Source organism: Oncorhynchus mykiss, chromosome 2 (genome assembly GCF_013265735.2).
Source record: "Oncorhynchus mykiss isolate Arlee chromosome 2, USDA_OmykA_1.1, whole genome shotgun sequence".
Classification (NCBI taxonomy): domain Eukaryota; kingdom Metazoa; phylum Chordata; class Actinopteri; order Salmoniformes; family Salmonidae; genus Oncorhynchus; species Oncorhynchus mykiss.
This window is the reverse complement of record NC_048566.1, coordinates 15,900,295-15,914,808: the sequence shown is the minus strand read 5'-3', so window position 1 is coordinate 15,914,808 and position 14,514 is coordinate 15,900,295. Positions and strand designations below refer to the sequence as shown.

Here is a 14,514-nt window from a genome sequence, read left to right as displayed (position 1 = left end):
TCAGTACAAACTGGGTGGTTAGAGCCCTGAATGCTGATTAGCTGAAAGCCGTGGTATATCAGACCATATACCACAACCCTTATTATTATTATATACGGTCTGATATACACCGGCCTTCAGTACAAACTGGGTGGTTAGAGCCCTGAATGCTGATTAGCTGAAAGCCGTGGTATATCAGACCATATACCACAACCCTTATTATTATTATATACGGTCTGATATACACCGGCCTTCAGTACAAACTGGGTGGTTAGAGCCCTGAATGCTGATTAGCTGAAAGCCGTGGTATATCAGACCATATACCACAGGTATGATGAAACATGTATTTTTAACGTTAACGTTAACCATGGTATATTGGCCATGCATAGTACCACAGCCCCTCACGCCTTATTGCTTAAATCTCTCTGTGTGTGTGTGTGTGTGTGTGTGTGTGTGTGTGTGTGTGTGTGTGTGTGTGTGTGTGTGTGTGTGTGTGTGTGTGTGTGTGTGTGTGTGTGTGTGTGTGTGTGTGTGCGTGCGTGCGTGCGTGTGTAGATTGCTCTGGACACAGGCTACTGGACAGCCATCAACCATTTCTTTGTGTGGGGCTCTGTGGGCTCCTTCTTCACCATCATGTTGGCTATGCACAGCCAGACTCTATTCAGCATCTTTCCCAACCAGTTCCACTTCGTTGGCAGTGCCCAGAGCACACTGGTCCAGCCGCTGGTGTGGCTGACCATCGTCTTGGCCACAGTGATCTGCATCGTTCCAGTTCTGGCTTTCCGATTCCTCAAACTGGACCTGAAACCACAGCTCTCTGATACGGTGAGAACAATATGCTTCTGGCCACACTCACAGCTCTCTGATACGGTGAGAACAATATGCTTCTGGCCACACTCACAGCTCTCTGATACGGTGAGAACAATATGCTTCTGACCACACTCACAGCTCTCTGATACGGTGAGAACAATATGCTTCTGGCCACACTCACAGCTCTCTGATACGGTGAGAACAATATGCTTCTGGCCACACTCACAGCTCTCTGATACGGTGAGAACAATATGCTTCTGGCCACACTCACAGCTCTCTGATACGGTGAGAACAATATGCTTCTGGCCACACTCATAGCTCTCTGATACGGTGAGAACAATATGCTTCTGACCACACTCACAGCTCTCTGATACGGTGAGAACAATATGCTTCTGGCCACACTCACAGCTCTCTGATACGGTGAGAACAATATGCTTCTGACCACACTCACAGCTCTCTGATACGGTGAGAACAATATGCTTCTGACCACACTCACAGCTCTCTGATACGGTGAGAACAATATGCTTCTGGCCACACTCACAGCTCTCTGATACGGTGAGAACAATATGCTTCTGGCCACACTCACAGAGCTCTCTGATACGGTGAGAACAATATGCTTCTGACCACACTCACACACACTGTACATTCCTCCTTGATCCAACACATCATAATCACTGATCCTACTCACTAACACATTGGATAGGTGAAAACAGAAGATAAACTCCAGATAGCATTCACCAATTGCCAGGCCGTCATTGTAAATAAGTATTTGTTTTTAGTTGACCTGCCTGGTAAAATAAAGGTAAAACAAAATAGTTATTCAGTCATGTGACTGTCGGGATGGCCGCCTCGCTTCGCGTTCCTAGGAAACTATGCAGTTTTTTGTTTTTTTACGTGTTATTTCTTACATTGGTACCCCAGGTCATCTTAGGTTTCATTACATACAGTCGAGAAGAACTACTGAATATAAGAGCAGCGTCAACTCACCAACAGTGCGACCAAGAATATGACTTTCGCGAAGCGGATCCCGTGTTCTGCCTTTCACCCAGGACAACGGAATGGATCCCAGCCGGCGACCCAAAAAAACGACTTCGTAAAAGGGGGAAACGGAGCGGTCTTCTGGTCAGAATCCGGAGACGGGCACATCGTGCACCACTCCCCAGTATACTTCTCGCCAATGTCCAGTCTCTTGACAACAAGGTTGATGAAATCCGAGCAATGGTAGCATTCCAGAGGGACATCAGAGACTGTAACATTCTTTGCTTCACGGAAACATGGCTCACTGGAGAGATGAGATGAGAAGGCAATCAAACAAGCTAAGCGTCAGTATAGAGACAAAGTAGAATCTCAATTCAACAGCTCAGACACAAGAGGCATGTGGCAGGGTCTACAGTCAATCACGGATTACAAAAAGAAAACCAGCCCCGTCACGGACCAGGATGTCTTGCTCCCAGGCAGACTAAATAACTTTTTTGCCCGCTTTGAGGACAATACAGTGCCACTGACACGGCCCGCAACTAAAACATGCGGACTCTCCTTCACTGCAGCCGACGTGAGGAAAACATTTAAACGTGTCAACCCTCGCAAGGCTGCAGGCCCAGACGGCATCCCCAGCCGCGCCCTCAGAGCATGCGCAGACCAGCTGTTTACAGACATATTCAATCAATCCCTATCCCAGTCTTTTGTTCCCACATGCTTCAAGAGGACCACCATTATTCCTGTTCCCAAGAAAGCTAAGGTAACTGAGCTAAACGACTACCGCACCGTAGCACTCACTTCCGTCATCATGAAGTGCTTTGAGAGACTAGTCAAGGACCATATCACCTCCACCCTACCTGACACCCTAGACCCACTCCAATTTGCTTACCGCCCAAATAGGTCCACAGACGATGCAATCTCAACCACACTGCACACTGCCCTAACCCATCTGGACAAGAGGAATACCTATGTGAGAATGCTGTTCATCGACTACAGCTCGGCATTTAACACCATAGTGCCCTCCAAGCTCGTCATCAAGCTCGAGACCCTGGGTCTCGACCCCGCCCTGTGCAACTGGGTACTGGACTTCCTGACGGGCCGCCCCCAGGTGGTGAGGGTAGGCAACAACATTTCCACCCCGCTGATCCTCAACACTGGGGCCCCACAAGGGTGCGTTCTGAGCCCTCTCCTGTACTTCCTGTTCACCCACGACTGCGTGGCTATGCACGCCTCCAACTCAATCATCAAGTTTGCGGACGACACAACAGTGGTAGGCTTGATTACCAACAACGACGAGACGGCCTACAGGGAGGAGGTGAGGGCCCTCGGAGTGTGGTGTCAGGAAAATAACCTCACACTCAATGTCAACAAAACTAAGGAGATGATTGTGGACTTCAGGAAACAGCAGAGGGAACACCCCCCTATCCACATCGATGGAACAGTAGTGGAGAGGGTAGTAAGTTTTAAGTTCCTCGGCGTACACATCACAGACAAACTGAATTGGTCCACCCACACAGACAGCATCGTGAAGAAGGCGCAGCAGCGCCTCTTCAACCTCAGGAGGCTGAAGAAATTTGGCTTGTCACCAAAAGCACTCACAAACTTCTACAGATGCACAATCGAGAGTATCCTGTCGGGCTGTATCACTGCCTGGTACGGCAACTGCTCCGCCCACAACCGTAAGGCTCTCCAGAGGGTAGTGAGGTCTGCACAACGCATCACCGGGGGCAAACTACCTGCCCTCCAGGACACCTACACCACCCGATGTCACAGGAAGGCCATAAAGATCATCAAGGACAACAACCACCCGAGCCACTGCCTGTTCACCCCGCTATCATCCAGAAGGCGAGGTCAGTACAGGTGCATCAAAGCTGGGACCGAGAGACTGAAAAACAGCTTCTATCTCAACGCCATCAGACTGTTAAACAGCCACCACTAACATTGAGTGGCTGCTGCCAACACACTGACTCAACTCCAGCCACTTTGATAATGGGAATTGATGGGAAATGATGTAAAATATATCACTAGCCACTTTAAACAATGCTACCTAATATAATGTTTACGTACCCTACATTATTCATCTCATATGTATATGTATACACTGTACTCTATATCATCTACTGCATCTTTATGTAATACATGTATCACTAGCCACTTTAACTATGCCACTTTGTTTACATACTCATCTCATATGTATATACTGCACTCAATACCATCTACTGTATCTTGCCTATGCCGCTCTGTACCATCACTCATTCATATATCTTTATGTACATATTCTTTATCCCCTTACACTTGTGTCTATAAGGTAGTAGTTTTGGAATTGTTAGCTAGATTACTTGTTGGTTATTACTGCATTGTCGGAACTAGAAGCACAAGCATTTCGCTACACTCGCATTAACATCTGCTAACCATGTGTATGTGACAAATAAAATTGGATTTGATTTGATTTGATTTGAAATCAGTGGAAGGGATGAAGAAATGATGCTGGTTCATGACCACTTCTTTATGATCCTCTGTTCCTGTCTCAAAGTATTTCAGTACTCATCTACATCAGTCTGGCCTTCAGTCTGGCCTTCAGTCTGGCCTTCAGTCTGGCCTTCAGTCTGGCCTTCAGTCTGGTCTTCAGTCTGGCCTTCACTCTGGCCTTCAGTCTGGCCTTCAGTCTGGCCTTCAGTCTGGTCTTCAGTCTGGCCTTCACTCTGGCCTTCAGTCTGGCCTTCACTCTGGTCTTCAGTCTGGCCTTCAGTCTGGTCTTCAGTCTGGCCTTCAGTCTGGCCTTCACTCTGGCCTTCAGTCTGGTCTTCAGTCAGGCCTTCACTCTGGCCTTCAGTCTGGCCTTCAGTCTGGTCTTCAGTCTGGCCTTCAGTCTGGCCTTCAGTCTGGCCTTCAGTCTGACCTTCAGTCTGGCCTTCAGTCTGGCCTTCAGTCTGGTCTTCAGTCTGACCTTCAGTCTGGCCTTCAGTCTGGCCTTCAGTCTGGCCTTCAGTCTGTCAGCCATGACTCCTGTCTTCTCTCTATACTACTGTGATTCTGTCTGTTTGTCTCTTCATTGCTGTGACTGAAATCACACCAATGTCCCCTAACTCTACCAATGATTAACTGTTTGTGCGTACGCCAGCGCTCTCTGTGTCCCGTCACTTATCTTCTCTGTAAATATTGACTCGTGAGTCTGTGAATATACCTTCATTCCCTCGAGAACAGCTGTCCCTATCACCTTATAATACGTCATTATCACTAGGGTTTAATATTGTCCGAAAACATTCTACACGTTCTACACATCCTTCCTGAGAAAATTGCAACCGTCCTGTAATAAATCTGACATAATTATACCACAGATAGACCAATGAGACAGATATTTCACCGGATGTGTAAATGTGAAGCATCCGATTGCCATTCCCACTCACTACCAAATATGGTAGTGAGAGGAAGCCCAGTGGCTGACAGTGGGATAAGATGTAGGGAGATGGATTCTGGCCGACATTCTGCACATTTTCTCATCTGGGAAACATATGACCTCAATACAGTTTTCTGTCCCCAAAACTAAAATCTGTTATGTAGATTTTAACCTTTGCCAAAGTTGTAAAAAAATGGCATTGTTTAGAAGGAATGCAAAGGCTAATTGAGTTATTGCACACGCTCACTCCACAAAGTAGGCGTTTCATAATGGAAATATGCAGATGTATGCTAGAACGAGCTAATAGGATCTCGCTAGCTTGTGCTTGGCTCTGCCCACCATTTTACTTGTTCTGCCCACTATGACTCATTTGTTTCATTTGGAAAGACAGGATGTGGTCTATTTTGGTTTAGTTATAAAAAATCTTTGATTATACCACTGTCAATTGAGAAACACGGACAGGAAACTAATGGTTTCTTGTTGTATTTGTCACAATTTACTCATCAAATCAAATTTTATTTGCACATACACATGGTTTGCAGATGTTAATGCGAGTGTAGCGAAATGCTTGTGCTTCTAGTTCCGACAATGCAGTAATAACCAATGAGTAATCTAACCTAACAATTTCACAACAACTACCTTATACACACAAGTGTAAAGGAATGAAGAATATGTACATAAAAATATATGAATGAGTGATGGTACAGAACGGCATAGGCAAGATGCAGTAGATGGTATTGAGTACAGTATATACATATGAGATGAGTAATGTGGGATATGTAAACATATAAAAGTGGCATTGTTTAAAGTGGCTAGTGATACATGTATTACATAAAGATGGCAAGATGCAGTAGGTGGTATAGAGTACAGTATATACATATGAGATGAGTAATGTAGGGTATGTAAACATTATATTAAGTGGCATTGTTTAAAGTGGCTAGTGATACATTTTTTTACCTACATTTTTCCATTATTAAAGTGGCTGGAGTTGAATCAGTATGTTGGCAGCAGCCACTCAATGTTAGTGGTGGCTGTTTAACAGTCTGATGGCCTTGAGATAGAAGATGTTTTTCAGTCTCTTTGATGCACCTGTACTGACCTCGCCTTCTGGATGATAGCAGAGTGAACAGGCAGTGGCTCGGGTGGTTGTTGTCCTTGATGATCTTTATGGCCTTCCTGTGACATCGGGTGGTCTAGGTGTCCTGGAGGACAGGTAGTTTGCCCCCGGTGATGCGTTGTGCAGACCTCACTACCCTCTGGGGAGCCTTACGGTTGTGGGCGGAGCAGTTGCCGTACCAGGCGGTGATACAGCCCGACAGGATGCTCTCGATTGTGCATCTCTAAAAGTGTGAGTGCTTTTGGTGACAAGCTGAATTTCTTCAGCCTCCTGAGGTTGAAGAGGCGCTGCTGCGCCTTCTTCACCACGCTGTCTGTGTGGGTGGACCAATTCAGTTTGTCCGTGATGTGTACGCCGAGGAACTTAAAACTTACTACCCTCTCCATTACTGTCCCGTCGATGTGGATAGGGGGGTGCTCCCTCTGCTGTTTCCTGAAGTCCACGATCATCTCCTTTGTTTTGTTGACGTTGAGTGTGAGGTTATTTTCCTGACACCACACTCCGAGGGCCCTTACCTCCTCCCTGTAGGCCGTCTTGTCGTTGTTGGTAATCAAGCCTACCACTGTAGTGTCGTCTGCAAACTTTATGATTTGAGTTGGAGGCGTGCATGGCCAAGCAGTCGTGGGTGAACAGAGAGTACAGGAGAGGGCTCAGTACGCACCCTTGTGGGGCCCCAGTGTTGAGGATCAGCGGGGTGGAGATGTTTTTACCTACCCTCACCACCTGGGGGCGGCCCGTCAGGAAGTCCAGTACCCAGTTGCACAGGGCAGGGTCGAGACCCAGGGTCTCAAGCTTGATGGCGGGTTTGGAGGGTACTACGGTGTTAAATGCTGAGCTGTTGTCGATGAACAGCATTCTCACAAAGGTATTCCTCTTGTCCAGATGGGTTAGGGCAGTGTGCAGTGAGGTTGCGATTGTGTCATCTGTGGACCTATTGGGGCGGTAAGCAAATTGGAGTGTGTCTAGAGTGTCAGGTAGGGTGGAGGTGATATGGTCGAGGTCTAGTCTCTCAAAGCAGCCCCATGATAACGGAAGTGAGTAGTCGTTTAGCTCAGTTACCTTAGCTTTCTTGGGAACAGGAACAATGGTGACCCTCTTGAAGTATGTGGGAACAGCAGACTGGAATAAGGATTGATTGAATATGTCCGTAAACACACCAGCCAGCTGGTCTGCGCATGCTCTGAGGACGCGGCTGGGGATGCCGTCTGGGCCGGCAGCCTTGCGAGGGTTAACACGTTTAAATGTTTTGCTCACCTCGGCTGCAATGAAGGAGAGACCGCAGGTTTTGGTAGCGGGCCGTGTCAGTGGCACTGTATTGTCCTCAAAGCGAGCAAAGAAGTTGTTTAGTCTGTCTGGGAGCAAGACATCCTGGTCAGCGACGGGGCTGAATTGCAACTATACTTTATCTCTATACTGACGCTTAGCTTGTTTGATTGCCTTGCGGAGGGAATAGCTACACTGTTTGTATTCGGTCATGTTTCCGGTCACCTTGCCCTGGTTAAAAGCAGTGGTTCGCGCTTTCAGTTTCGCGCGAATGCTGCCATCAATCCACGGTTTCTGGTTTGGGAATGATTTCATAGTTGCTGTGGGTACGACAACGCCGATGCACTTGCTAATAAACTCGCTCATTGAATCAGCATATTCATCAATGTTGTTGTTTGACGCAATGCGGAACATATCCCAATCCACGTAATCGAAGCAATCTTGAAGCGTGGAATCAGATTGGTCGGACCAGCGTTGAACAGACCTGAGCGCGGGAGCTTCCTGTTTTAGTCTCTGTCTATAGGCAGGGAGCAACAAAATGGAGTCGTGGTCAGCTTTTCCGAAAGGAGGGCTGGGGAGGGCCTTATATGCGTCGTGGAAGTTAGAATAACAATGATACCGGGTTTTACCAGCCCTGGTTGCACTGTCGATATGCTGATAGAATTTAGGTAGTCTTGTTTTCAGATTAACCTTGTTAAAATCCCCAGCTACAATGAATGCAGCCTCAGGATATGTGGTTTCCAGTTTACATAGAGTCAAATAAAGTTCGTTCAGGGCCATCGATGTGTCTGCTTGGGTGGGAATATATGCGGCTGTGATTATAATCAAATTAATCTAAGTTCCTGTATGTTGTTATGATCACACCACGTCTCATTAATCATAAGGCATACCCCCCCCCCCCCCGCCCCTCGTCTTACCAGAAAGATGCTTGTTTCTGTCGGCGCGATGCGTGAAGAAACCAGCTGGCTGTACCGACTCCGATAGCGTGTCTCGAGTGAGCCATGTTTCCGTGAAGCAAAGAACGTTACAGTCTCTGATGTCTCTCTGGAATGCTACCCTTGCTCGGATTTAATCAACCTTGTTGTCAAGAGACTGGACATTGGCGAGTAGGATACTCGGGAGCAGTGCGCGATGTGCCCATCTCCGGAGCCTGACCAGAAGACTGCTTCGTCGGCCCCTGTTACGGCGTCGTTGTTTTGGTTCGCCGACTGGGAATGTGAAGTTTACTGTCTGTGTAAACAAAATGTTCTACAATGAGTGATACAATCTGAGTATTAACCATTACAGCAATGAGACCCTTTTTTCCCTAAATAAATCAAGAGGGACATTTTCCTAGATGTAGATCAGACAAATGTTATTTGTCCTGGGTGGTGGGCAAAACAGAGGATCCGCTTCGGGAAAGTCGTATTCCTGGTCGTAATGATAGTGAGTTGACGTTGCTCTTATATCCAGTAGTTCCTCCCGACTGTATGTAATAAAACCTAAGATTACCTGGGGTACCAATGTAAGAAATAATACGTAAAAAAACTAAATACTGCATAGTTTCCTAGGAATGCGAAGCGAGGCGGCCATCTCTGTCGGCGCCGGAAGTTGTCAACTCAAAGTTCTGTCAAAGTCACCACAAAATGTGTTGATGTAGCCTAAATGTAGGCGTAAAATATGATGAGGTTATTAGCCTACAGGCTAGTGAAATTGTTATTTGTTTTAGCTTACCCATAACTTTGACTGAAAGATGCCTGCCAGCTTGTTGGCTCTTTTCACTCCCCCTGGACCAGGCTATCAGGGGGATTCAGAAGGTTGTGGTTTATGACCTGGACCTGGCTATCAGGGGGATTCAGAAGGTTGTGGTTTATGACCTGGACCTGGCTATCAGGGGGATTCAGAAGGTTGTGGTTTATGACCTGGACCTGGCTATGAGGGGGATTCAGAAGGTTGTGGTTTATGACCTGGACCTGGCTATCAGGGGGATTCAGAAGGTTGTGGTTTATGACCTGGACCTGGCTATCAGGGGAATTCAGAAGGTTGTGGTTTATGACCTGGACCTGGCTATCAGGGGGATTCAGAAGGTTGTGGTTTATGACCTGGACCTGGCTATCAGGGGGATTCAGAAGGTTGTGGTTTATGACCTGGACCTGGCTATCAGGGGGATTCAGAAGGTTGTGGTTTATGACCTGGACCTGGCTATCAGGGGGATTCAGAAGGTTGTGGTTTATGACCTGGATCTGGCTATCAGGAGGATTCAGAAGGTTGTGGTTTATGACCTGGACCTGGCTATCAGGGGGATTCAGAAGGTTGTGGTTAATGACCTGGACCTGGCTATCAGAGGGATTCAGAAGGTTGTGGTTTATGACCTGGACCTGGCTATCAGGGGGATTCAGAAGGTTGTGGTTTATGACCTGGACCTGGCTACCAGGGGGATTCAGAAGGTTGTGGTTTATGACCTGGACCTGGCTATCAGGGGGATTCAGAAGGTTGTGGTTTATGACCTGGACCTGGCTATCGGGGGGATTCAGAAGGTTGTGGTTTATGACCTGGACCTGGCTATCAGGGGAATTCAGAAGGTTGTGGTTTATGACCTGGACCTGGCTATCAGGGGGATTCAGAAGGTTGTGGTTTATGACCTGGACCTGGCTATCAGGGGGATTCAGAAGGTTGTGGTTTATGACCTGGACCTGGCTATCAGGGGGATTCAGAAGGTTGTGGTTTATGACTTGGACCTGGCTATCATTGGGATTCAGAAGGTTGTGGTTAATGACCTGGACCTGGCTATCAGGGGGATTCAGAAGGTTGTGGTTTATGACCTGGACCTGGCTATCAGGGGGATTCAGAAGGTTGTGGTTTATGACCTGGACCTGGCTATCAGGGGGCCTGTCTACTCATTTTTGTTATTGTAACATCATGGAACAATGTTGCAAATGTCTATTTCATCAAGAGCGTTTGTGGACACAATGTACCTACCATCTTGTTAACAGTGAGTATGGCTGGAGCTTTGTGAATGTGAGATGGAGATTGCCTTCAGTAACTGTGTCAACAGGTTGTGTGTAGCCTACACATGATAGTCAGCAATGCAGTTTATGGAAGTCATGCATGTAAGTGATGTTTTCTATTGAGGACTATGTTGAGCAGGCCTATAGACTAAATATGTTTGGCTGCTAGCATTGTGATGACTGGTCTAATGTAGGTTGTGAAGCCAAGGAGTCGTTATGTTCGGTTCATTTATGCAGCTATTGTTACGGCTTTCTTCCGTCGAAGGAGAGGCGGACCAAAATGCAGCGTGGTTATTTCGATACATCTTTTAATAAAAGATAAACACGAACAATACAAAACACAGAGACAGGAACAATCACCCACGAAACACTCAAAGAATATGGCTGCCTAAATATGGTTCCCAATCAGAGACAACGATAAACACCTGCCTCTGATTGAGAACCACTTCAGGCAACCATAGACTTTTCTAGACAACCCCACTATACCACAATCCCAATACCTACAAAAACCCCAAGACAAAACACACCACATAATTAACCCATGTCACACCCTGGCCAGACCAAAATAATAAAGAAAACACAAAATACTAAGACCAGGGCGTGACAGAACCCCCCCCCCCCCCCCCCAAGGTGCGGACTCCCGGCCGCACACCTAAACCCATAGGGGAGGGTCCGGGTGGGACGTGGACCCCACTCCAACAATGTCTTAGTCCACTTGCATCGCGTCCTTTGATTGGCGACCATCGCCGCCGACCTTGGCCTAGTAACCCTCACCAAGGGCCCCACTGGACTGAGGGGCAGCTCGGGACTGAGGGGTAGCTCGGGACTGAGGGGTAGCTCGGGACTGAGGGGTAGCTCGGGACTGAGGGGTAGCTCGGGACTGAGAGGAAGCTCAGGCAGGTTAATGGCACTGGCAGATCCAGGCTGACTGGTGGTTCTGGCAGATCCTGGCTGACTGGCGGCTCTGGCAGATCCTGGCTGACTGGCGGCTCTGGCAGATCCTGGCTGACTGGCGGCTCTGGCAGATCCTGGCTGACTGGCGGCTCTGGCAGATCCTGGCTGACTGGCGGATCCTGGCAGATCCTGGCTGACTGGCGGATCCTGGCAGACTGGCAGCTCTGGCTGCTCCATGCTGACTGGCGGCTCTGGCTGCTCCATGCTGACTGGCGGCTCTGGCTGCTCCATGCTGACTGGCTGCTCCATGCAGACTGGCGGCTCTGGCTGCTCCATGCAGACTGGCGGCTCTGGCTGCTCCATGCAGACTGGCAGCTCTGGCGGCTCCTTGCAGACTGGCAGCACTGGCGGCTCCTTGCAGACTGGCAGCACTGGCGGCTCCTTGCAGACTGGCAGCACTGGCGGCTCCTTGCAGACTGGCAGAACTGGTGGCTCCTTGCAGTCTGGCGGCTTCTTGCAGACTGGCAGCTCCTTGCAGACTGGCAGCTCCTTGCAGACTGGTTGCTCCTTGCAGACTGGCAGCGCTGAACAGGCGGGAGACTCCGGCAGCGCTGTAGAGGAGGAAGGCTCTGACTGCGCTGGACAGGCGGGAGACTCCGGCAGCGCTGTAGAGGAGGAAGGCTCTGGCAGCGCTAGACAGGCGGGAGACTCCGGCAGCGCTGTAGAGGAGGAAGGCTCTGACAGCCCTAGACAGGCGGGAAACTCCGGCAGCGCTGGAGAGGAGGAAGGCTCTGGCAGCGCTGGACAGGCAAAGCGCACTGTAGGCCTGGTGCGTGGTGCTGGCACTAGTGGTACTGGGCCGAGAACACGCACAGGAAGCCTGGTGTGGGGAGCTGCTACCGGGGGGCTGGTGCGTGGAGGTGGTACTGGATAGACCGGACCGTGCAGGCGCACTGGAGCTCTTGAGCACCGAGCCTGCCCAACCTTACCTGGTTGAATGCTCCCGGTCGCCCTGCCAGTGTGGCGAGGTGGAATAGCCCGCACTGGGCTATGCAGGCGAACCGGGGACACCGAGCGCAAGGCTGGTGCCATGTAAGCCGGCCCAAGGAGACGCACTGGAGACCAGATGCGTAGAGCCGGCTTCATGACACTTGGCTCGATACTTACTCTAGCCCGGCCGATACGCGGAACTGGTATGTACCGCACCGGGCTATGCACCCGCACTGGAGACGCTGTGCGTAACACGGTGCCTGCCCGGTCTCTCTAACCCCCCGGTAAGCACAGGAAGTTGGCGCAGGTCTCTTACCTGGCTTAGCCATACTCCCTGTGTTCCCTCCCCAATAAATGTTTGGGGCTGACTCTCGGGCTTCCATCCGCGTGCTGCCTCCTCATACCAGCGCCTCTCCGCTTTCGCCGCCTCCAGTTCTTCTTTGGGGCGGCGATATTCTCCAGGCTGAGCCCAGGGTCCTTTACCATCCGATATCTCCTCCCATGTCCAGAAATCTGGATTTCGCTGCTCCTGCTGCTGCTGCCTGTCACCACGCCGCTTGGTCCTGTTGTGGTGGGTGATTCTGTTACGGCTTTCTTCCGTCAAAGGAGAGGCGGACCAAAATGCAGCGTGGTTATTTCGATACATCTTTTAATAAAAGATAAACACGAACAATACAAAACAATAAACACAACGTGAAAACCTAAACAGCCCTATCTGGTGCAAACAAACACAGAGACAGGAACAATCACCCACAAAACACTCAAAGAATATGGCTGCCTAAATATGGTTCCCAATCAGAGACAACGATAAACACCTGCCTCTGATTGAGAACCACTTCAGGCAACCATAGACTTTTCTAGACAACCCCACTATACCACAATCCCAATACCTACAAAAACCCCAAGACAAAACACACCACATAATTAACCCATGTCACACCCTGGCCAGACCAAAATAATACAGAAAACACAAAATACTAAGACCAGGACGTGACAGCTATCGTGCATATTTAGTATTTTTGCATTAGTGCTGCATAATTTTTTTGGATTATTGGTCTACAAGATCCGTCAATATTTTTCTCCCAAAAAGGGGAAGGAGCTTGGTCAGGAAGTCCCAGGATACCGGTCACCAGTGTTAAACCCTACATGTCCCTTTATACTAAGAAATAACCCTCCTGTCTGTCCTCTCTACCCTCTACCTCTCCCTTTCCCCCCTCCCAATCTACCTCCCCTGCTCTCCCGCCCCCTCTACCTCCCCTGCGCTCACCCCTCCCTTGCCCTGACCCCTCTCCCCCCTCCAGGTGCGTTACACCCAGCTGGTGCGTCAGAAGACGAGGAAGCCAGCGGGTCGATGCATGGGAGGAGTCAGGGTCGGGGGTGTGCCTGAGGGTCGTCTGGGGGCGAGGGGCGGGTTCAGGAGGTCAGGATATGCCTTTGCCCACCAGGAGGGCTTTGGGGAGCTCATCACCTCTGGGAAGAACATGAGACTGTCCTCCCTGGCACTGGCCAACTTTGCCTCCAGACACAGCTCCAGCTGGATAGACACCCTGCGCAAAAAGAAACACTCAAATACACATCCCCCGCAAAGCGCCTCAGGAGAGAGCAGCCCGGCACCTAGCTATGTGTCGGGATCGGCTCCCCCCCTGTCTAATTCATCCTCTCTCCTGGGGGGGTCACAGGATACTCCCCTGGAGGAGGGAACACACACGCTGCCTGTCATACTCCCACAGGTGGCTTCTGGCCCTCCCACAAACACACCTCCAGCGTTAGCTCCAGCCCAGGTCCCCTCTGCTGACGCTCTCACTCCCACCTCTGTGAGGAGTCCTGGGGGAGACTCGGTTGGTGGTTGGAACCTTAGTCTGGGCGCTGTACAGGTGAGATACTGTCATCTTCTTTAATCTGTTTCTCACACACACAACCTCACACACACACATAACCTCACACACACACACAACCTCACACACACACACAACCTCACACACACAACCTCACACACACAACCTCACACACAACCTCACACACACAACCTCACACACAACCTGACACACACAACCTCACACACACAACCTCACACAACAGTAACCGGGTATTCCACCTGT

General features: G+C 49.4%; 1 protein-coding gene across 2 annotated transcripts in view; it reads left to right on the top strand.

Annotated features, from left to right (window-relative positions):
• The window catches only part of LOC110518702 (phospholipid-transporting ATPase ID-like), an 83,873-nt gene that overhangs the window by 67,289 nt on the left and 2,070 nt on the right, over window positions 1-14,514 (top strand). For both annotated transcript variants that reach the window (XM_036939292.1, XM_036939282.1), the window contains 2 exons: window positions 535-804; window positions 13,717-14,289. In XM_036939292.1, the coding sequence (XP_036795187.1) occupies window positions 535-804; window positions 13,717-14,289 (843 nt within the window). The remainder of the gene's footprint in view (window positions 1-534; window positions 805-13,716; window positions 14,290-14,514) is intronic.